The sequence below is a fragment of the Rhinolophus hipposideros genome (assembly GCF_964194185.1).
Source record: "Rhinolophus hipposideros genome assembly, chromosome: 10".
Lineage (NCBI taxonomy): Eukaryota > Metazoa > Chordata > Mammalia > Chiroptera > Rhinolophidae > Rhinolophus > Rhinolophus hipposideros.
The window spans coordinates 3,182,224-3,205,713 of NC_138056.1; the positions used below are offsets into that span (position 1 = coordinate 3,182,224).

Consider the following 23,490-nt stretch of genomic DNA (forward strand, 5'->3'; position numbering starts at 1 on the left):
TCGACAGTGACCCAGACACCACTCAGGACAGTTTCCCTTTGCAAGGTCTCTGTGGGCATAACCTGCTACCAAGTCTAAAGGGTGCTTGCTTTGTTCAAAGTTGGAGAACAAGTGAAAGCACATATTGCCAAAGATGAAGGGAAACACCACACCTTTCACAAAGAGCTAATAGTTCACAAATGGTGTGGCAGTGGCGTCGACACAGACACAAAGACCCGTGGCACAGAAGAGAGAGAACAGAAATAATCCTGTGTGTACAATCAAATCATATTCCACAGTAATCCAAGACCATTCAGTGGGGACAGGGTAGTCTTTTCATCAAATGGTGGTGGGAGAACTGGACATCCACATGCCAGAGAGTGAACTTGGACCCTTACCTTACGCCACATACAAAAATTAATGCAAAATGGGAGATCCGAGATGGCGGAATAGATAAACACCGTGCCTGCCTCCTGCTGTGAACACATTCAAATTACAACTAAATTATAGACCAATCAACCTGGAGAACCATCCGAAGTCTAGCTGAACATAAGTTTTATAACTAGGGATACAAAGAAGAAGCCAGGTCAAGACTGATAGGAGGGTGGAGATGTGAAACCGCTCGGCCCCACACCCACGTGCAGCAGTTGAGAATCAGGAGGGATATCTCAGCTGCGGAGGTTCCCCCTGGAGGAACAAGAGACCCCAGCCCCACACCGGCCTCCCCAGCCCAGAGTACTGGTGCTGAGAAGAGGAGCCCCCACAACATCTGGCTGTGAAAAACAGTGGGGATTCCGACCTTCGGGGTGGGATGGAAGGCTGCGGGAAACCCAGGCGTCCTCTTAAAGGAACTGTGCACAGACTCACATGCTCGCAGGCACTCACCTTGGGCTCCAGCGGAGGGAAGGTGACTCAGAGAGCCTCGGAGACATACGGGGGCATACTGAGGTGTGTGGCTTTGAGGGCAGGGCTGGAGGACAGCCACCATTTTCTGTGTGGGGTCCTCCTTCCGAGTAGCCGGCAGGCAGGCGCCATCTTTCCTGTGTTGAGCTCTGCCCCACAGGCCAAATCTGAATCTGATTGGCGTGGTGAGTTCTGCAGCTCCACCCTGCTGACTCACTGAGGCCCCGCCCCACCCAACTCCCCACTTTCTTCTGAGCAGCCAGCCCTGCCCACATTGCACTCTTTCTTAGAAAACTATCAGGGTCTGCAGGCCCCAGGCGGGTGGTGACTGGCCTCGGTGAGCTCTGAGTAGCTCAAACTACTTTTGCTGAGTAGCTCCAAGCTCAGCACTGGCACCAAACCAGAGTCTACATTAACCTGGTGACCACACTCTTTCCACTCTAGTGACTCCCTGAGACCCTGCCTCACCCAACTTGCGTACCACACGAGGCTTTACAGGTGGCTGAAACTTAAGGCAGCTGGCAGGTAGCAGCAGGCCTGGGGGTATCCTGGCTTTTTTGAGGAGCTACCCCAGGCCTGGTATTGGTGGCAGCTGTCCTCGGTTTGCAGGCCTCTCCCACATGTCTCCAATTTTAGCACAGGCAGGGAACAACCGTGGATCGCTCACTTTATAACTCCTACCAGTTAGTCCCCGGCCAGTCAAAGGCAACGGGTGACCTGGGCCTGCACCGGAGCCCTTCCCAAGAGTCCCTAGAACCAACATAATTGGAGATTGGCTTCAGATCACAGCAGAGCACCACCCAATTAGCCCCACAAATGGCACATCCAAAGGATGGTCTCAACAGGCACCAAAGCCCACTGGAGTGAATCCCACTCAGTGGGGTAAGCCCCACACACAGCAGCCTGTTAGCTGTGGATGTGGCCAAACCCCACAGCCAGTCAGCCTGAGGGTCAATACCACCCACTGAAGAGCCAGTAGCAATCCAGGCTCAACTATAACAGGAGGACACATACAACCCACACAAGGGACACTCCTGGAGCACCTGGAGCAGGTGACCAGGGAGACTGAGCCAGGGCCCACAGGGCACCTACTACATAAGGCCACCTGGCCAAGACTGGGAGACATAGCAGATCTACCAGATACATAGGAAAAAAAACAGAGAGACAGCCAAAATGAGGAAACAAAGAAATGTGTCCCAAATGAAAGAACAGGAGAAAACTCCAGAAAAAGAACTAAATGAAATGGAGGTAAGCAACCTACCAGAGACAGAATTTAAAACACTGGTTATAAGGATGCTCAAGGAACTTTGTGAGAACTTCATCAAAGAGATAGTAAGCATAAAGAAGGACATAGAAACCATTAAAAAAAAAGAACCAGTCAGAAGTAAAGAATATAGTAACTGAAATGAAGAATGCACTAGAAGGAATCACCAGCAGACCAGAAGAAGCAGAGGATCAGATCAGCAACTTGGAAGACAAGGTAGCAGAAAACACCCAGTTGAAACAGCAAAAAGAAGAAAGAATCCAAAAAAAATGAGGATAGTTTAAGAGACTTCTGGGACATCAAGCATAACAACATTGACATCATAGGGGTGCCAGAAGGAGAGAGAGAAAGCAAAGGACTGAGAACCTATTTGACGAAATAATATAATAACTGAAAACTTTCCTAACCTGGCAAAGAAAATAGACATAGAAGCCCAGGAAGCACAGAGTCCCCTCAAAAATGAACCCAAATAGGCCCACACCAAGACACCTTACAATTAGAGAGAATCTTAAAAGCAGCAAGAGAAAGGCAGCTAGTAACTTATAAGGGAGCCCTCATAAGATTGTCAGCTGATTTCTCAATAGAAACTTTGCAGGCCAGAAGCGATTGGCACAAAACACTCAGTGATGAAAAGCACGGACCTACAACCAAGGATACTCTACACAGAAAGGCTATCATTAAAAATCAAAGGACAGATAAAAAGCTTCAAACTTAAAATCATTCGTGTGTCAAAGGAAACCATCAATAGAGTGACAGGCAACCGACGCAATGGGAGAAAATATTTGCAAACCATTTATCTGACAAGTGGTTAATATTTAGATTATATAAGAAACTTCTACAATGCAGCAACAGAATCCGATTTAAAAAAATAGGTGGACTTGAATAGACATTTCTCCAAATGAGGTATATAAATGATCGACAAGCACATGAAAAATTGCTCAACCTCACTAATCATCAAGGAAACGCAAATGAAAAGCATGACATACCACCTCACACCCATTACAATGGCTACCATCATAAAAAAAAACACAAACAGAAAATAATAGATGGCGAGTAAGTAGAGAAATTGAAGCTTTGGGCACTACTGGTGGGAATGTAAAATGGGGCAGCCGCTCTGGAAAACAGGATGGAGATTCCTCGAAGAATTAAACAGAACTACCATACGACCCAGTGATCCCACTTGTGGGTATTGATACAAAAAAACTGAAAGCAGCATCCCGAAGAGATATTTGTATCCCACATTCATAGATGCATTATTCACAGTAGCCAAGAGGAGGCAGCAAACTGAGTGAGGAACCTCCACAGATGAATGGATACAGAACACGTGGTCCATCCATGCAATGGAATATTATTCAGCCTTGAAAAGCTAGGAAATCCTGACACATGCGACAACGTGGATGGACCTTGAAGACATGCTGAGTGAAATAAGCCCGTCACAGAGGGACACGTGCTGTGTGATTCCGCTTACAGGCGGTGTCTAACGTAGACAGACTATTGAAACAAAAAGTAGCATGGTGGTGGCCAGGGGCTGGGGGGGGGGGATAGGGAGGAGCTGCTGTTGCATGGGGACAGTTTCAGTTTTGCAGAATGAACAAGGTCTAGAGGCAGACTGAACGACAGTGCCCACAGTTAACAGTGCTGTGCTGCATGCTTAAACATGGTCAAGATGGTAAATTTTATGTTCTGATCCTTCAAAGGATCAGAATTTGCAGGAGAGGGTGGTGCATGGGGGTTAGGGACAGAGAGCAGAGCCGAGGAGAGATGGGTGGGCAAGCAAGAGGCATGCCGAGGTGGCACGAGCCCAACTAATCCAGGCTCTCCTTGTACTTGGCAAGTTCGCTAAACAGAGTTGGGGTCAGACAAGGTTTTGAGTTAATACAGGGAAGACACAGGCAGGCAGGCAGGAAGCCACAGGGATAAAGTGTGGTGATGGGAGGGAGGGGACAAGGTTGGCAATTGGGACTCAGGCTTGGGTGGGAGGAAGTCTGGGTAGCAAATGCGTTGCAAACTCCTGCAGCACCTGCTATGTGCTGGGTTGTGGGCACAAGTGGAGATGAGATAGCTCAGGGGATAGGGAGACAGAATTAGGCACCAGGCCTTGTCTCCGAGTGCAGGTAGTCTTGAAAGGGTCCTCTTGCCATGAACGTCATCTTTGGTTTCATGATCGATGGCCATGCCAGCCGAGAGCTACTGCAATTGTCCCCACTAACATTTGTTGGGAGTCTGCATGTGACCTTCAATGGCCAAGGTTTCAAGGGGGCCTCGGGTGCCCGGTACAGGGAGGGGAACCCCTTCTGGGCTTGCTCGGATCCTCGGAGACCAGGAACTCAGAGCAGCACAAATCTTGGGGTGTCGGTGCTCTGTGACCCCACATTGGCACAGACTGTCTTACAAACCGAGAAATGGAAACAGATGTACCTCTTGGTCCACCACTGTTTCCAATTCAAAAAGCAGATTGCTTTCAGTGGAAAGAGCAACTGTCCTTAACTGGTAGCCCCTTCACGGAGCCATCATCACAAATGATCAGACGCACTGCTGACAGGACAGACCTCCGCTCTCCCAAGGCGCCTAAAGCCACCTCCTGCTGCTCGCTCAAGATGCAGACTGTCCCTTCTCCGTTACTCACGGGAACTTTCCATTTTGAGTTCTCTGGAGCTGGTACACTCACTTGATTGGTCCATTCATTTGTGAATCATGCACAGGAAGTAAGATGAGGGGGGGGGAGGGGAAAGCCATGGCTTTATTTATAGAAAACTCATTTTTGCTATTCATCAAAAAAAATAAATAAACACAACCCACCTCACACTAAAAATATGCATCTGAAGATCAACAATGAGGCCATGTTTGGCTGACTCCACAGAGAAGTGGAGATTTCAAACCCTAGGAATTTCTCACAGACGTTCCTAGAATAATCCAGAATGGTGTGCCAACAAGCCCGTTTTTTTTTTTTTTCATTGACATTTTGAGCAACATGTCACCTCCTCCCTGAGACTGGCAAAGAAAAGCTCATGCTCTGATATATTAGTACAAGCTGTGTGACCTTTGCCAAGTTACTTAACCTCTCTGAGCCACAGTTTCTTTGTAGAATCTGGGGTTAATCATAGCTACCTTTCAGGGATGTTGTCAGGAGTAAATGAGATAATAAACCCATAACAAAGTACTGGACACAAAAGAGATGGTCAATAACCAGTAGTGACAATCATAATGCATGCACGGCAGGAATTTCTGTGGAATTCTAATTCCAGCAGTCAAGGGCCTTCGCAGCCATGCTGGTAAAGTTAGCCTTATGTGGGGCCACCATGTTGCACCTTGCCTAGCTGCACTGAAAGATTGTTTGCTGAGTCTAAAAGAAACCTAGGCAGTTGTGAAAAAGACAGCCTATGCTCCTGGTGTATTTAGAAGACAGAGCAATGGAGGCGTCTGTGGTCACAAGCCCTAAGGACAGAGGGTGCCACACAATGTCTCGATGGGTTTTTATCCTGAGCATCCATCCCATGGTGGCCTGGAGTGCTGCCAAGTGCACGGTCCCGCGTGTGGATATGAACCCTGACCCCACTCCGTCCTAACCCTGCGACCTTCACTGTTCCCATATGTGTGAAGGGGGAAGGAGCAGCAACTCCATGGTCAGATTCAATGACAAACGCTGAGGTGACCCATGGAAAGTGCACACACCAGCATCTGTAAATTTTAGCCACCGTAGTTGTTAATAGTGATAGCATTTTATAATCTATTCTCTCTCTCTCTCTCCACTTAACTGTGTTCCAGGCCACGTCTGTTTTATTCACCATTGTAACCCCCACACCTAGCACACACCAGACGGATGTTCAACAAACATCTTGCCATCACCGCAGGAACACGCCCTGCTCTCATTCAGATGAAGCCTAGTGAGGTGGGGGTGACGAGTAAGGGGGTTGTGTGTGGGGGGGTGCATGATGAGCTCCAGTGGTCAGGAAGGTTTGAGGAGGGAGAAGCAGGTACCGCCCCTTGTGAGGTGTCCCAGGTAATCACACACCCCTCACTGTGAACACCTAGGGGGTTTCCTGTTTTTCACTATTCTATGCAAAACATTCATTGCCCACCGCCTGCTCAATTAATTCCTTAGGATGTGTTTCTAGAATTGGAGTGATTGGATCAAGTGTAAACACCTGTTTTATTCATTCCATCATTCATTCATCACCCATCCATCCATCCATCCCCCCACCCACCAACCACTTATTAAGCCCCTATCTCTGGAGACAGAGGGTGAGAGGGCCCAACTGACCACTGCCCTCCTAGCACGTAGCAAGTTTCCTGATGCCTGGAGAGGGCTATAGAAGGGAAGGCTTTTCATATAAGAGCACCCGGCACATAGTAGGTCTGCAGTAAATCTGTGGAAATGAATAGTCACACACTGTCAGGCTGCTGTGAGATGCCGGGACCATGTCAGAGTCAAGAGTTGTTTGGGAAGGAGCTAGTTTTTTTACAGGCTCAGCCAGTGGGATTCTGACCAACGTGGCCAAAAAAGGACAACTCGGACGCTGTAATTTGCATTTCCCGGATTACTAGGAAAGCTATCTTTTCTAGAAATTCAGCCTTTTAGGGGTAAGTTGCCTATTTTGGTCTTGTGCTAATTTTCCTGTTGCTTGGTTGGTCTTTTTTTTTTAATTAATCTGTAAATACTTCTATTTTAGAGTGACAAAAGCAACTCTTTACCAGTACTCAGCAAGTAATTATCCCAAGCTTATTTTTTTATATTTGTTTATATTCATTTTTTCCTTAATCTGTAAAAGTTAATTTTTTTCTTTATAGTTTTTGGGTTTACTATTGTGCTTAGAAAATCTTTCCCCAAGATCTCATAAATGTCAATCTTATTTTCTTCTAGAATATTTATGATTTTTTTTTTTTTACACTTAAGTCTTCAATGCATCTGGAATTCATTTTGGTGTATTTTGGGTTTTGGTGTACGACAGGAATCAGATTTGCTTTTTCTTCAGTGGTTGTTGGTTATTACAAACCGATGAAGGGCTCCAGCCTCTCTCTGTCCTCAACTTCATACAAAGTTTCTTTAAAACTATTTCCTTACTTGTATCTTCCAGTTGTTTGGGAATTTGAAAATAATTTAAACACCCCTTCAGACACTGAACTTTTTATTGGAATTACGTTTCACTTATGAATCATCTTAGAAATAATTTGTCTTTACAATATTGATTTTCTCATTCAGGCATGAAGCGTGACTCTCCATTTATTTGAATTTTGGGTTTTTTTTTTTTTTGGTCCCTCAGTACAACTTCGCATTTTTGTTCATGTTAGTATTCTATTCCTCTTAAGTTTATTGCGAGACAGCTTTTTTTCCCTGCTCTTCTGAATTAGATCTTTATCCATTATAATTTCTAGTAGTTTCACCTGTTCAGGCCACCGATTGACTCTGGAGAGTTATTTAGAACCTGAGTTGGTTACTGAGCTCCCCTGTGAGTTCTCACCATGTTTCAGCTGATACGTCTGGATTTTTCAGGTAGGCCGTCACACCATCTTCAATCAGGGATCACTTTATTTCCCTCTTTCAGTGAGTATAATTATTATTGAATTTTCTTGCCCCGTAGCACATTCTAGAACTTCCTAGAACTAACACAGCTGATCACAGCATCCTTGATTTGTCCCCAACTTTAATGAGACTGCTTTACCATGTCACTATTCAGTGATATTGGCCCTTGCCTTGAAACAGATAATTTAATCCCATCACAAAGGTGTCCTTTTTGCTTTTTAAAAGAGTTTTGAATGGGCAGAGATGCTGAGTTCTATCAAATGTCTTTTTTGGCATCAAGTTAAGGTCACAAGGGTAAGTGGATTGCAGAAAAGCCACAGTTCTCCTACCTGACCTCATCTACACCCACATCACTTTGCAGTGCCTTCCATCAAGACGCAGGGGTATTTCTGTACTTTGAGTCTGGATGGCCTTGTGACTTGTCTTGGCCAATAGAAAGAGGCAAAGTCACAGACAGGCCTCTTGAGGTCTGTGTGCGTTGATTCTCCATCTTGGACCAAGCCACTACCATGTGAATAAGCCCAGGCCAGCCTGCTGGAGGATGACAGCCACATCACCGCCGTCACCCCAGCCAACAGCCAGCTTGTCTAGCTTTAATTACGGCTGACCATAGGACAGCCCATCCGAGCTGACCTGCCAGCTGACTGTGGATGCAGGAGAGAGCCCCGCTGAGATCAACCAAGCCCGGCCCAAAGCAGCCCTCTGACCCACAGCCTGATGAGCGATGACACATGGCTGTTGTTTCTGGGCCGGTCACTGTGCAACAATAGAAAACTATACAATGCTTCCTATCTGACCTACCCCGTTTCCCCAAAAATACGACCTAGCCGGACGATGAGCTCTAATGCGTCTTTTGGAGCAAAAATTAATATAAGACCCGGTCTTACTTTACTGTAAGATCAGATATAACGTAACGAACGTAACGTAACGTAACGTAATGTAGCATAACATAAAACGTAACATAACATAACACCGGGTCTTATTTTAATTTTTGCTCCAAAAGACACATTAGAGCTGATTGTCCGGCTAGGTCTTATTTTCGGGGAAACATGTTATCTAACACAAACTGAGGTTCCCGTGGTGTCCTGGAAGTCACAGGATGAGTCCGCACATGTGATGGTGCCCAGTCTTTCTAGCAACTTGTTGAGTTGCCAAAACCTAAGCAGGTGTGACCAGGCACTCTTTGTCAGAATTGGCTATCTGAGACCTCATGAAATTTAAGGCTCATTTATAAATGTCTTCTTGCCTGCACCCCCCCCCCATGACCCTACAATCAACTCGTGGGAAAGGACAGGTGTGGTTTCTGGATTTGCCCACTAGCCTGGCTTCTGGGTGTGCCAGGTAAGAGGACAGTGAGCATAATGTCCCCAATGAAGACATGGTGGTTGACACATAGGTCCGCTTAGGTCCCACAGACACAGGCCAGCTGAGGCCACTTTCTGAAGGGGCCTAGGGACCATTGGTTCCCTTCCACTGCTGGTCACAGAATCTAAGCTGAACAGGGCCCCCAGAATACTGCTGTCTCTGGAGCTTTGCTGTGTTTTAAAATATGTCCACCAATTCGGCGACTCTTCTATTCAGAAAGCAGAGCCTAATCTCCCCTTGAGTGTGGGCTGGACTTAGTGAGTCACTTCTAACAGAGTGAGGTAGCAGTGACAGTGTGTGACTATTGAAACTGGGTCATGAGACGCCTGTCAGCCTCTTTCTCGCGCTCTCTGGGACCACCGCTCTGGGGAATGCCAGCCGCCATGTTGTGGGGACATTCCAGCAGCCCTGTGGGGGGGCCATGTGGTGAGGCACTGAGGCCTCTTGTCACAGCCCGACAGCTGCACGAGCGTGACGTCTTGGCCCCAGGCCGGCTTTCAGGTGCCAGCAGCCCTGGCTGACACCCTGACTGCAACCTCCTGAGAGACCCTTAGCCAGAATCACCCAACGAAGTCATTCTTGAATTTGTGACCCACAGAAAGAAACTGAGATATTAAATACGTACTGTTTTAAGCCACTAGGTTTTAAGGTAGTTTGTTACATGGTGCCAGATAAATGGCACCTTTTTATGGTGGCTCTGAGTGGTGAGCTCATCCTTGTCAGCTTGCTCTCGGTCACCAACTCAAGCACCTGGTGCTGTCTTCTCGGCTCTAACCTCCCACTAGTGGAGACTTCTTACTTTTCTAGACACTCTGCCTAAAATGCATGCGGCAGGTTGCTTGGCAAGGAGCAGGCCTGGGTTTCTCAGACCAGTGCTGCACATGAGAAGCAAGATGTCTCTGAGCACTTCTACAGACCGCCGCAGGGAAAGCTGCCCCAACATTTGTTCCAACTGCCCTTTGCGTTGGCCTCTCACCCCCTTTGCAGTGATTGGCGACAGGCGGAGACCCCACAGAGCTCGGGGTACCCGCGTGCAGACAGAACCACCCCCACTCTGTAATTCCACAGCGGGAGCTGGCCAGAAAGGAGGCTGTTCTGTAGAGCTGCTTCTGGTGGCTCAAAGCAGGGGTGGCTTCTGGCAGTGCCCTCTCCGTGCTTCTTAAAAACATGTCATGAAAGTATCGCACACGGACCAGAAAATGTGCAACTTGGAAACTTCTCGCTAACTAAACACACATCTGCGCCAGCTCCCAGACGAGTCGCCTTCCTTACCCCAGAGGGAAACCACTGTCCCAACTCCTGCCACACCGACGGTTATGCACGTTTTAGAAACAGGGTCATGCACCTTGTTCTGGCCCCCTTTGTTCATCAGGACTTTTGAGATTCTCTCCCCAAGGTGGGGGCAGTTGGGGACAATGCACCCCTGTGGCTGTATAGGGCGAGCCAAGGTGGGAATGGATTCCATGTGTGTCCCTCCTCGTGTTGGTGGGCCTTCGGGGAGCGTCCAGTTTGGGGCTATTGTGGATGGTGCCGTGAGGAACGCCCACCATCTTTGGATGAGCAAGTGTGTGATTCCAGGGGAGAGCTTGCCCACGAGTGGCTAGAGTCTACATTTGTTTTACAAAGGAAATGCCGCCTATTGATTTTCCAGAGTGGTTTCAGCTCACATTTCCTGAAGGCGAGTGAACTTCAGTGCCTTTTCATATGCTTATTAGGTTCTATCTTTTAAAATGCTTTCTAATGACCTGCCCTGATTTTCCTGATTAATGGGAAGTTCCCTCTCTCTCTCTCTCTTTCTCAGCTTTCCCCTATAAGCAGGCAACACATTTCCTTTTCTGCCTTTGTGAGGAGCCCAAACACAGGAATGAAACTACTAGCTAATTATTGACAGAAAGAAGGCTTATCAGACAAATATTTTCCCCCCAGGGCTCATTTTGCATCGCTCTGTTCCGGCTTTAATCCCACCATTCAACAAGTAATCTCATTTAGTTACAGTTACACAAGTTTTCTCATGAGAAGTCCCCTGGGGGTTCTCTGTAAGTGCTGTCCTGAGACCTCACTCGGCCCAGGTGAGCATCTGGTTACACCTGACTCAGAACCTTTTCAGCACACAACAGCGCAGGCCGTGCTGTGGGGAGGACACACAGGGCTTCCCTGGCCTTTTGTCCTGGAGGAAACCCTTAGCACTGTCATCAGACACTCCCAGGCTGCCTCTGAGTGGACATGGGACCAGCCTGCTCCAGCTCTCACTATCTCCACTTTTCACAAAAGGACGTGTGTCCCTGGGCAATTAGAAGCAGAAAACAGACTAAAGGACAGGTATTTCCTTCATTTGGCAAATGTGTACCGAGTACCTACCACGTGTCCAGTCCTGAGCGGGGCGCTCAAGATTCAGGACGTGCTTCAGGACGCGCAAGAGACTCAATCGATCCTTGAACACCTGGCGGTTCCCTCACGGAAAGGGGCGGGGAGGGGGGGCACGATAGTAAAGAAGTCCAGTAAACAAAAACCCTATTACGATTCTCAGACACTGCGGGGGCGGGGGGAGGGTGCCGAAGCGCCTCGGCTGACTGTTTGGCAGTTTCTGAAATAGATAAACACACTTCTATCCTATGACCCAGATTCCACATGTAGGCATTTACCAGGGAAAGGAAAACATATGTCCATCAAAAGCTGTGCTCCTTGCAGTTTTATGTATAATGGCTCCAAACTGCAAACAAGCAACCTTTCTAAGAGAATGCATGTGCAGACTGTGGTCCGTCCACACCATGGGACAGACTCAGCAAGAAACCCACTACTGGCGTGCGCGAAATGTCATGTTGCACACCAGAAACTGGACGCGAGAGAGTGCATAGGTAGGCTTTTATGTCTATGAAGTTTAGAACAGGCGGAATTATTCCATGCTGATGCAGGTCGGGGTAGAATGGAAAAGGGCATGAGGCCCCGTTCTGGGGGTGATGGGAATATTCTATATCTTAATGGAGTGTGAGTTACACAGGTGGATGAATCTGTGTTAAAGCTGATGGAACCATGCACCGAAGACCTGGCCCTTTCACTGGATGTCGATTACACCACAATTTGAAACATGTAATTACGAAGCGTGATCAGAGTTATAAAGGAGACCGGCTGGTGTCGAAAGCATAGCTAATGGGCACTCCCAGTTGTATGGAGTGGCCGGGAAGGTCTCTCTGTCAGAAGACATCTTAGGTAAGAGAGTGAAAAGGAGACAGAGCGCAAAGCATCCCCAGGGGACGAGGCTACTTGTACAGAGTCCTTGTGGCTGCCGTTTCGGGGGCTGGAGACAGCCTTTCCTGAGCCACTGGTTGATTTTCATTTCATGGCCCGGTGGCCTGTGTGACCAACAGGTCTGGCTTCTCAGAGCCCAGGTGAGCACTGCCTGGGTTCACGCATAGCCCTTCTCTGTCCTCATCCTTTGCTTCCTTCACTGTGTTTTTTTTTCACCCTGGTGTTAAAGTACGCTATTTTCTTATATTTTATCCACATGTATAACCGGAGTGTAATCTTTTATTTGGGAGATAGGGGCACAAAGCAGGCTCTTTTATTTTCTTTTTTAAAAGCCAGAGTTAAATGTGAAATGTGAAATCAGCCCCGGTATGCTTTGGGGGCCATGCATATTCCCCTGGTGGGGACAGCGAACTCATACAGACTCAACTAAACTGGCTGGTCCCCGCCCCCAAGAAAAGAACTGTGATAAGAGCAAACATTTAACTACTGCAGGTGGTTCCACCCACCACCCACTTTCCAGGGCGGGGAAATCCCGGGGGAGCCTCGTTGAGAGAAGTGAACTTGCTGTTCCTTGTTCAGGGCTCATGCCTTCGTACCTTTCAGTCTGTGGGCATCGTCCACTCCCTGGGATCCCAGCCCTCTAGGAGCTTCATGCACTTTCCGAACTAGCTGCCCTCCAAAGCCAAGCTGAACTTTAGCTGCCATTCAGCTGGAAGAGACGGACGTGTTTCCAGTGGCAGGAAACAGGTGGCACTAGACTGAACTTAAAGGTTGGTTCCCAGTGTAGCCTTCTGAAGGGACTTTCCAGTGTCCCTGTCCTTACCCTCAAACCTCCTCATCAGATTCAGGAGATGGGGAGATAGCACCAGACGTGGAGTAAGCACACGTGAGCTCTAGTCACATCTCTGCCACCAAACTGCTCTGTGATCTTAGGAATATGACTCAACTTCTCTGAGCCCCCGTTTCCTTCTGTAACTAGGAATGTAAGGGAGTTGGACCTGGCTTTCTCATTCCAGGGTCTCTGGAGGAAATCTGGGACATTTATTACCTTTGTAAGGGGCAGAAAAGTACCTGTTCTGAGGAATAGTTATTAAAATGCATGACGTAATTATTGAAAGATTTCCTTTTGAAATGGCAGTTAGAGAGCCTCTGTGTATAAATAAGAGGGTCAGTTGAGGTCAAGACTCAATTTATCGCCCAGCTGAACCCTTCTAACCACTCTGGAACTGTGGCCCGGCGAGAGTTTTCAATTGTTTGTATTCTTCATCATCTATTGTTTAATTTATTACCACATGAACTGTCGGCCGTGTTTAAGGAATGCTGACGTTACAATATTCATTAAGGAAGAGGGTGACAGCAACTCAGCAAATTCAGTTCAGGATGTTTCTGTAAGTCGATGGCTTTGATCTAAAACCTTCTATGGCCCATTAATAAATCTCCAGAACTGCAAACACCAGAGTTCAAAAGAGAAACAAGTCACCACAGGGGAGAGGCCTGACAGGCACACCTCAGCCAGGTGAGCAAGGCCAGCGCCCCAGGGAGAGGCCATGTTGACAGCGTGCGCCCAGATATGATGGGATGAGAAGGCCACCTCACCTCTACGGTCCCCCTCCTCCCACACCCACAGCCCCGTCTAATTGTGAGAAAAAAGTTCCTATTAAGAGACATTCCACAAAAGACTGCATAGTCCGCTTCCAAACTGACAAGATCATCCAAACCGTCAAGGTCATCCAAACCAAAGGCAGTCTGTGGAGCCGTCATAGCCACGAGGAGCCTAAGGAGACACGACGACGAAAGGCAACGTCACGGATGGGGTCCTGGGACAGACAAGGACGTTAGGCAAAAGCCAGGGAAATCTGCAGAAAGGACAGACTTCCGTGAATTGTACGTGCACCTGTGTGTTGGTTATTAGTTGTGACAATGCCCCCCATTGACATAAGATGTTAACAGCAGGGAAACCTGGTGTGTGGTGTTTGGGGACGTTCTGTACTATCTTTGCAATAATTCTGTAAATCTAAAACTGTTCTGAAAGAAAAAGTTTAAACAAAAACAGAGTAACGATGGTGACAATTATCCAATTATGACTGCTGGGATTGAGCCCTGCTTTCGCCTGCCGTGTGCCCTGCTGGGAAGAGCTTCGGAGAAGCAGTCTGAACCCACCCGTCCCTCTTAGCTTACCAGCTGGAAACATACAAAACTGGCTGGCTGGTTTCTAAAACGCATCATGCCAGATGACAAAAGGAGCTATTTTCTTAATGTGACAACATACCCCCAAATCAGTCATATTGATCACAAATTTTAATTTATATATATATATATATATATATTTATCTATATATAGAGATTATATATGTTACACAAAATCGTGATATATCTAACTACCCATGTCCACCACTGTATCAAAATCCAAAATGAAATATTTTTCACTTAAAATCACTTCTTTCTTATATGGCTCACAAATGAAGCACAGTGGTGTGTCTAACTCCCAGACGCCCTTCCAAGACCAAGAACACTGTGAAAGGGTGGGTGACACCCAGCAAGAAGGGAATCCAGAGAGGCAGGAGCTCCACCTGCAGGGAGGAAAAGAGGGGGCGGGGGCGAAATGGACAGCCAGCCAGGGCAGAGGCGGCAGTGAACGTGCGTGAGGTGACAGGCGTGGGGAGCAGTGTGCATTGTGACACATGTGTAGGAACTGCTGTTAACCGAGCCAGGCAAAGGGTGGAATGTGGGGGCAAAGTGCAAATAGGGACAAAACACCGCTCACAGCTGCTCACAGCTTTGTGACTTCTGTAAGGCCCACATGGAGGCAGGAGGGGTCTGAGCCCCCTCACGCAGAGGAGAGAGCCGGATGAGGAACTAAATGCTCCAAGCTCCAGCACGGGGCCATCTCCACAGACCCACCTCCACAGAATGCGCAGATGGAGACCCGGGCACAGTCCTGGGCCCTCTGCCCACCCCCTTTGCTCCACACCCTCATCGGCTCCGGGCAGGGGCTGTTCACTGTCCAGGGAACACAATGCAGGAAAAATTATGGCCAATTACGCCTCCTCTCTGATAGCTCACATGAATAGCTCCATTTCCACTACAAACAGTGTGTTTAGACTTTTGCACTGAAAAGTGCCATGTCAACGCATTAGAAAATCATTATATACCCGAGGCCCTACGTAGGCAGAAGTCATTCCAGTTAGTGTGAAAGGGAAAGGATTCAATCTTGGGTGTTAAGGGTAATATTTGCATACCATGCCCAGAGCAAACAGGGGTGCAGCTGGAGATAGGGACGTCTGGGGCCTGGGGGTTTGGCTGTGTGGGAACCCCGAGCCCAGCCCAGTCTCTGTGAAAGGCGCAGAGGGGAGCTAAGTGTCCCCCTGGGCTGCAACAAGAACACAGGCTGGTTGCAGCCCCCTCTGAGGGCTAAGTGCATGAAACTAATAATTTGTCTACCTAATGGCCACGTGACATTGTCAAATGGGTTTCAGAGGATCAGAAGGCATTTAATACTTCATTAAGCAGCATGGAGACCCTGACACGTGCTGGTGCTGACGGCTGAGCGCCCACTGACGGACGTTCAGTGGGAACCAACACGCCAGGCAAAGCTCTCCTGAGCCACCAGGGTCCCTGCTGGAGCTCCAGCAGCAGTGAGGCCCCCCACAGGGGACAGCCTTCTCCCTGGACAGCTGGGCAGGAGCTGACTTGGGGAGGACCCTGGTGGGGGAGGGCTGGGGGCCCAGTTCCAGTCCTCACCTCGTTGCCCCGAATTCTGGTCTGAATGTCAGGGTCTCCATTCTCTCCTCCCGTCCCCCCCCCCCCCGCCCGGCACAATCAGGCATGGCCCACCCACCTCAATGGATTCACAGGGAACTCTTGACTGTGTGAGTATGGGCACGTTCCTTGTTTTTTTTGGTGCCTTGGTTTCCTCATCTTTCCAAAGGGGTTCATAATATTACCAATGGAACAAGTGGGCATTAAAGGATGTGACATATATAAAGGGTTTGCAGCAGTGCAAGGAACAGAATGAGTTGGCAAAACTGTCAGCTACCACCCATCCATCCATCCACCCATGGAGCCCTGCCATGTCCGGCCCTGTGCTGGGGCTAGCAAAATAAGTCCACCGGGGCAGGCAGACACGATAGGTGCGGTTAACAGAGACCTGACCTGCTGTGTGCTTTAAGGGAAGTGACAGCTGAGCCCCCATGGCAGCAGGGAATGGCTTGAGATGAGGAGGTGGGGCTGTCAGGATGGACCCCCCCCCGCCCCCCGCTCGGCACACAGAGCTTACTTAGGCAGAATCAGGAACACCCACAAGGTAAATGACAGCATACTTTTACAGAGGCCGTGAACTCCACGATAGCAAGGACCGCAGTCACCCTGCCGCTCCAGCTCCTGACACAGTAACTGGCTCTAAAAGGAGATTCGTCTGTTTAAGTTGAATTGAATTGTGCATCAAACTGCCGTGGTACCAGCTTCCTCGGTTTGTCACATCACAGCCTAGAAATACATTGTACGTGTGAGTCCATCAAAGAGAATTATCCAGAAAGTGAAAAGACGACCCACAGTCTGGGAGGAAATATTTGCAAATCATATAACTGGGAAGGGTTTAGTATCAAGAATATATAAAAAGCTCCTACAATTCAACAACCAAAAGGCAACGCATAAAAACCAGGCAAAGGAACTGAATATATACAAACAGCCAATAAGCATACAATAAAGACGCCCAACATCAAGAGTCCTCAGACAAATGTAAATCAAGACCACTACCAGCTACCATTCCACGCCTACGCGGATGGCTACAATAAAACAACAACAACAACAACAATAAAAAAAAAACCCCGTAAGATAGCGAGTGTGGGTTAGGATGTGGAGAAATTGGAACCCTGGTACCAACTGGGAACGTAAATGAGGGGGAACATAAAATGGCGTGGTCGCTGTGGAAACAACCTAGTGGTTCCTCAGACAGTTACAGATATGACGCAGATAACTGAAAATAGGGACTCAAACACGTGTCTGTAACGCAAACGTCCACTGTATCATTATAAACAACAGCCAAAAGGTGGAAATAACTCAAGTGTCCACGGGCAGGTGAATGGGTAAACAAAATGTGGTCTCTACAGACGATGGAATCTTATCCGGCCTTAAAAAAGGGACGGAGTTCGGATTCATGCTCCAACATGGATGAACCTTGAAAACACGTGAAGTGTAATATGCCAGACACAGATGGACACATAATGTGTGGTTCCACTTACATAAAGTCCCTAGAATAGTCAAATTCATGGAGGCAGAAAGTAGACTAAAGGTTCCCAGGGGCGAGGGGCAGGAGAGGCAAATGGCATTATTGCTTACCGGGTCCAAACTTTCTGTTTGGGGAAAAAAACCAACAACACAAAAGTTTTAGAAATCGGTGGTGGCGGTGGTTTCATATGTTGTGAGTGGACTTAATGCCACTGAATTGTACACTTAAAAATGATTAAAATGTTATGAGATACACACACACACACACACACACACACACACACACACACATATATACTCAACCTCAATTTAAAAGAACAAAAACAAAAAACCAAAAGTCAACCTCTCACCTAACCCACCCGAACTCTTTGTCCTGATCCAACCAGAACTCTTGGCGCTGTTCTTGATGCTTCTCTGACCCACATACCCCACATGCAGTGTGTAAGCAATTCCTGTCTGCTCAGATTTTCAACACATAGCCAGAACCTGACCTCCACCTCTCCCCCAACCCACGTCTCCAGCATCTCGCACCTGCGTTATTCCAAGAGCCTCTGAAGCAGCTTCTGCCCTTGCCCGCTCAGCCTGTTCTTTGAGGAGCAGCCAAAGGGATTCTGCCCAAACCTGTCAGCTCCCGCCACTCTCTGCTCGACACCGTTCCTTGAGCTCTTGCCTCACCCAGCCCAAATCCTTACAGTGAGCAGAGGTCCCTCATGATCTGATCACACCTCCTGCTCCCTCCCTCTCTCCATTCTCCCCAGTCTCCATGAACCTACCTGGAGTGTTTCAGTCACTCCAGTGCAGGGCTTTGCACTGGCTGTTCCCTCTGCCCAGAATGCTCTTCCCTCACTTCCTCTGGGTGTGTGTTCCCATACTGCCCATCGGTGAGTGCTTCCCTGGCCACGTTATGTAGAATTGCCCCAGTTCCTGTTTGACTTTTCTTAGCAATGAGACACATTGCTAAGCCAACATATTAGAGTCTTCTACGTGGTCAAGAAAGCTTCAGGAGGGCTAGGCCTTGGTCTGCTCTGTCCCCTGCTGTGTCCCAAGCCCCAGGAACACAGTGCCAGGTGCCCAGCAGGCGCTCCATAACTGTTCATTGAACAGGTGAATGAATGAAAGATTCAGGAGTGACAGCTCCCCAGTCCCCACTGAGGGGGTAGAACAGCACAGCCCGCCTAGGCTTCAGATCCTGCCTCTGCCACTTGTCAGCTATCTGACCTTGAGTAATCAGTCCATGCCTCAGTCTCCTCATGCATAGATAGGGAAAACAACGGGGCCCACCTTGTCGAGTGAGTGAGGACCGCACGTGATGGTGCAGTAAGAGGACTTCTACATGCCTGCCCACAGTGACCTGCTCAGCTAGTTAGCTATCTGTACTCTGCCTCCCTCCCTCCCTCCCTTCCTCTTTTCTTCCTTCCTCCCTCCCTTCCTCTCTCCCTCCATACCCAGGGTGTCATCCGTGTACACGGGCACATGGGACATTGCAATAGGGTTTTGAGGGATGAGCAGGAGTGCGTTGGGCAATGGAGCTGCCCACCTCCACCTCACCCTACCTCTCCACCTGCCCTTGCAGGAGGTACAGACCATGTACATGGGCTTATGAACAAAGAGCTTCTTAATAAATAATGAGGAAGCTGGTGAAGAAGCCAGTATGGGAGGTGGCATCTGCAACCATCAATTGCCCAGGGAAGTGAGAATGAGCAGGTCCTAGGATTCGCCACAGAACGTGGGGTATGACCTCACATCTGGGTCTCACAGACCAGGCTTATTTCGAGGAAGCCACTCGTGAAAGCAGGATAGTTTGGCCAGGCCCTCTAGGCTGACTTCCCAAGCCACCCCCTTCCCTCCTGTGCCCAGCTGTGCCCTCCCCACTTTGGCTGGCACAGACCCTCTCTCTTCCTCCTGGGCCCTTAATCTGATGAGTGCACAGTCACTTCTAGAAAGAAGTCAAATTGGGCCGTTTAAACTGATGTCAGGATAAGCTTCTCCTTGGAAATCCAAAAAGAAAAAGGGGGGCTGGGGAGGAGAGAGGGAGAAAGACAGAATAAGAAGGAGGGCTTCCCAAGCTATAGTTAGCAGCTCCCAGCCAGCGTCGGCATCCCGATTGCAGGGCACAGAGTCCTAACCAGGGCACTCCAGGAGGGTGGGACTCAGCTGCATAACTAAATCCAGGGAGTGTGGGCCGCAGCCCCTCGTCACTGCCCCGCTCACTCCCGGGTTTATTTAATCACCTCTGAACTGGGAGGGGGGAAATCATCCAGGAAACATTGCTTGGGTCATTTATTTTAAAGTTATTGGTATAAAAATATCCAGGGTCGTGATTTATGTGCAGGGAGGGGCCCAGGAAGTGAGGACACCCCCTCCCAGCCTCATTTATCCACCCCCCCCCCAGTTCCTCTGCAGTTTCCATTATGACTTCAAGTCATAGTAGTTACTTTATATCGCAAATAAATCTCCAGAATAGCACGGAAATATTATGTGTATTAATAGCGCCTGTAAAAACATCCGAAATCCTTCCATCCGCCTGGCGTGGACGGGGCAAGGCTGGGGGATGCTCTCCGGGGACTGGGGAGCCGCTGGGCGCCCTGGCAGTGCCCACAGGGGGGCGCGGCCACCCCCACCCCCAGCCCCAACCCAGCCCCATCCTGGCCCCAACCCAGCCCGCGGTCTGTCTGCTGTCTGTCCCTCCGTGGGTGCCCCCAGTGACCTCCTCACCGGGGAACGGCGCGGGGGCGGTCCTCCGACACCCAGACAGGGGTCCTGGTGTGCCCCTCTGTCCCCGAGAAGCCGCCATCCCCCGGCGACCCGACGCCGCTGCGGCCGCGCTGGGGGGACCCTGCGCCGTCCCTGGATACTCACGGGCCGCGGGGTCTTCCTTGGGGGACAAGCCCTCGAGACCGATGTCTCCCTCCAGCATGGCGCAGCTCGTGCGGGGCTCCGGCGAGCCGGGCGCACGGGTCCAGGAGAGGGGCTGACTTCGTCTTGGTCGACTCCAAGGGCCGGGGTCCAGCGCGGGAGGGGACAGTCCCTCTCCTCCTCCCCAGACGCAGGACGCGAAGCGGCGCGCGCGCGCCGGGAGCCAAACTTGGCCGCCTTGCGCACCGCCGCGCCGCTCCTCCCCCTCGGCTCTTTGGGCTGGGGGTCCCGGGCCGGCCTCTGGCCCCCGGGGGCTACCTGCGGACACCGCCCTGGCCCCGCCCCGCGGTCACCCAGACCCAGAGCGAGCGCGGGACACTGGAGACTAACAGCCGCCCTGCTCGGCCCGCGGGTCCCGCCTGCCCCTCGCCGCCCCTCTGCGGTCGCGTCCCCACCGGCTCCGGACCGTCTTATCAGTCCGGTTGGCCAGTGGGGCCCTGAGCGGCGGTGCGCAGCGCGCCCCTCGTCAGGGCCCCCGGGAAGGGTGCCCACTGAGAGGAGGGGGCAGCGACCCAGCACTGAGAGAGCGGCTCAGCGTGGGGTGATTCCGTGGGTGGCCCGTGCGGGTCCAGCGTCAGTGAGCGCACTCCAGCCCCCTCCTCCGGGCGGCAGGACCCTAATTCATCACTCAGTTTGTCGGAGGCGGAGGAGGTGAAGCCCTTGCATGACAAGGAGAGCTGAGGTCACAGGTCAAGTGCCAGCGAGGACTTGAACCCCAGCTAATGCAGAGCTCGGGGTCTGAGTAAAGGGAGCACTGCCCCCCAAATAGGAGAAAAATCCTGTGACTTTAGGACTCCAGTTAAGTGAGGCTAAGAGAACTTGACCAGCATTGAGGCAGGGGCGCCTGACTCCCATCCTGCAGCCCTGCTCCGGGCTGAGAGCTGGACTTGCCATGCTCCAGCCCTGCCGCTGTTTAGAAGGCCAGGTCTGGACAATTCAGCATCCTTGCCGACAGCAGAGATGTGGGCACCAGGAGAGTGCTGAGAGCCTCAGAGAAGGCACCTCCTGTGTCTGCAAACCTCAGGCCCATGGCACCTCAAATAAATACAATAAATTCTGAGCAGAACTGCCTTCAACAAAACACTAATTTAAGCTGGTCCCTGACCACCACACAGCGGTGGCAGGACAGGAGCAGCCCGCCTGACCTTTTGAAAGGTCATCTCACACTTTCTGCACCCCAAAGAGCTAGGCTGGGAGCCCTCCCATGCCAGGGCCCCCTGGGTCACACGCCAAGTTAACATGCCACAAGCCACTGGCTTTGGAGACAGACCCAGCACTCTGAGGGGACAGTTCACATTCACACGAACTCGCGGGTGCCAGTCCCCCCTGATGCAGCCAGGCCTGCCAAGTTGGTACCCACATGCCCGGCTCTGGGCAGAACTGCTCCTACTAGCAACAAAACCGCAAAGAAATGTCTCCGGTTGGGAATGTTCTCCTCTACTCCCCACCCAAAGTGCTGTCTGTGTACAGAAAGGAGAGTCAAGCCTCCTTCCCCCCAAGGAGTCAGGGAGAAAGGTGACCTGCCACTGTCTTTAGTATTTATCTTGTTCCAGTCTAGACTAAGAAATTGGGAGATGAGGTATCTGGTGGAACGTATTCTCCGCAGACGAAGTCTCGCCCAAGAAAGGTCTGCTTAGAAGCCCTGGGGCGTGAGCTGTGTACCCCAGATACCGGCCCCAGGAGGGCAGAGCGGCCCGTGCTGGGGCCACAGGCATTTCTCAGAGCTTTTCCACCTGACCCAAACCATTGTTGTGCAGGAATCAAGATAAAGACTCCTTTTTCTTGGGAGGGCCTGATAGCCAACATGATACATGGCAATAGTTCAGTTGTGTAAATACACAGAGAAAATTTTAGAATTCTAACCCCTGGAATGATGAAGTATAAACCAAAAAGGCTCAGGGGAAAAGAAATGTAAATACCTACTGGGGCTATTTTTAACCATCATTGTTTACCTTTTCGGGATAGGGATGGCTATGGTAGGTTAAGCCAGCTTCGAAATGCAACGTTATTTAACGCATTGTTATTAGCAGAAATATGTTAAACCGCCATTAATAGATGTTGATTCATTCCGATTGAAGCCATTTTTTTCCTTTTCACTTTCTTGGCTCCAATTAAGTTGTGTTCTGATGAAACCCTTCAGCCGAGTCCAACATATGCAAAAGAGCTGATTGTAGATGGAGACCATTTAAGAAGCTATTTAATTCTAGCCAGTTTAAAAAAGATATTTTGGTAAATACCCGAAACAGCTCATTTTTACAAAGATTCGTTTCGGCTGCTATTTTGGTAAATGTTACCGAGTGAGAAGGATATCAGGCTGGCGGGACATGGGACTGCCGTGTGGCCTGAACAGGGAGACAGTGCCCCGGGAGAAGGAGATGGAACACCCGGAGCACCCCAACCCATATTCCAGGGAGCCCCGTGAGGCAGGCAGGAACAGCATGTCAGGAATATGTTTATGTCAAAAGCAGAGTGGGGCGAGTGGACTGGCGCAGGGAGGTGGCCCGCCTGTCATCACCGCCAGAGCCATCATTATAGGATACGGCAATCACGCCGTACAATGCTTATAATTATGGAAAATGGTTTCCTTTTTTGGGGAGGCAGCGAGGGAGGAGAGAAGGCAGCTCCTGGCGAGCTCCGGCCCTGGGGTTGGCCCAGGTTTAAAATAGGCATTGCAGGGTGAGGCCAGCCCAGCTGGGTGGGACAGGCTCAGCCCTCCCGGGTGCTGGGGCCTTATCAGATGCCTGGGCCTCATAGAGACTCTGAACTTGGGCGAGACTCAAGGCCTCCAGCAACAGTCCCCGAGTCTCCGCTGTTGCCCACTGCAGCTCAGAGGCCAGAGCTGACGCTGCGAGCAGAGTGTCACCATGCGTGTCCAAAGCCACCCTGTCTGTAGCCCTCTCCGTGCATCACCTACAGTAACCCAGCCCCTCCCATAAACCAGGAGAGGCCCAGAGTGTCATATACACCCTGCCCCCACTGTCGTTTGTCCTCAGAACAGCTATAGAGTCACAGGTCATTTCAATACTGACTTCTTGACGTCTCAGGGAATCTGTTTTCAGTTCAACCTGGT

At 49.9% G+C, this 23,490-nt stretch overlaps 1 protein-coding gene across 2 annotated transcripts in view; it reads right to left on the reverse strand.

Moving 5' to 3' along the window:
* Positions 1–20,421, reverse strand: part of ANO1 (anoctamin 1) — a gene marked incomplete at its 5' end in the record, with an annotated part of 136,984 nt that extends 116,563 nt beyond the window's left edge. For both annotated transcript variants that reach the window (XM_081064436.1, XM_081064435.1), the window contains one exon: positions 20,364–20,421. In XM_081064436.1, the coding sequence (XP_080920562.1) occupies positions 20,364–20,421 (58 nt within the window). The remainder of the gene's footprint in view (positions 1–20,363) is intronic.
* Between the last annotated feature and the right edge of the window lie 3,069 nt (positions 20,422–23,490).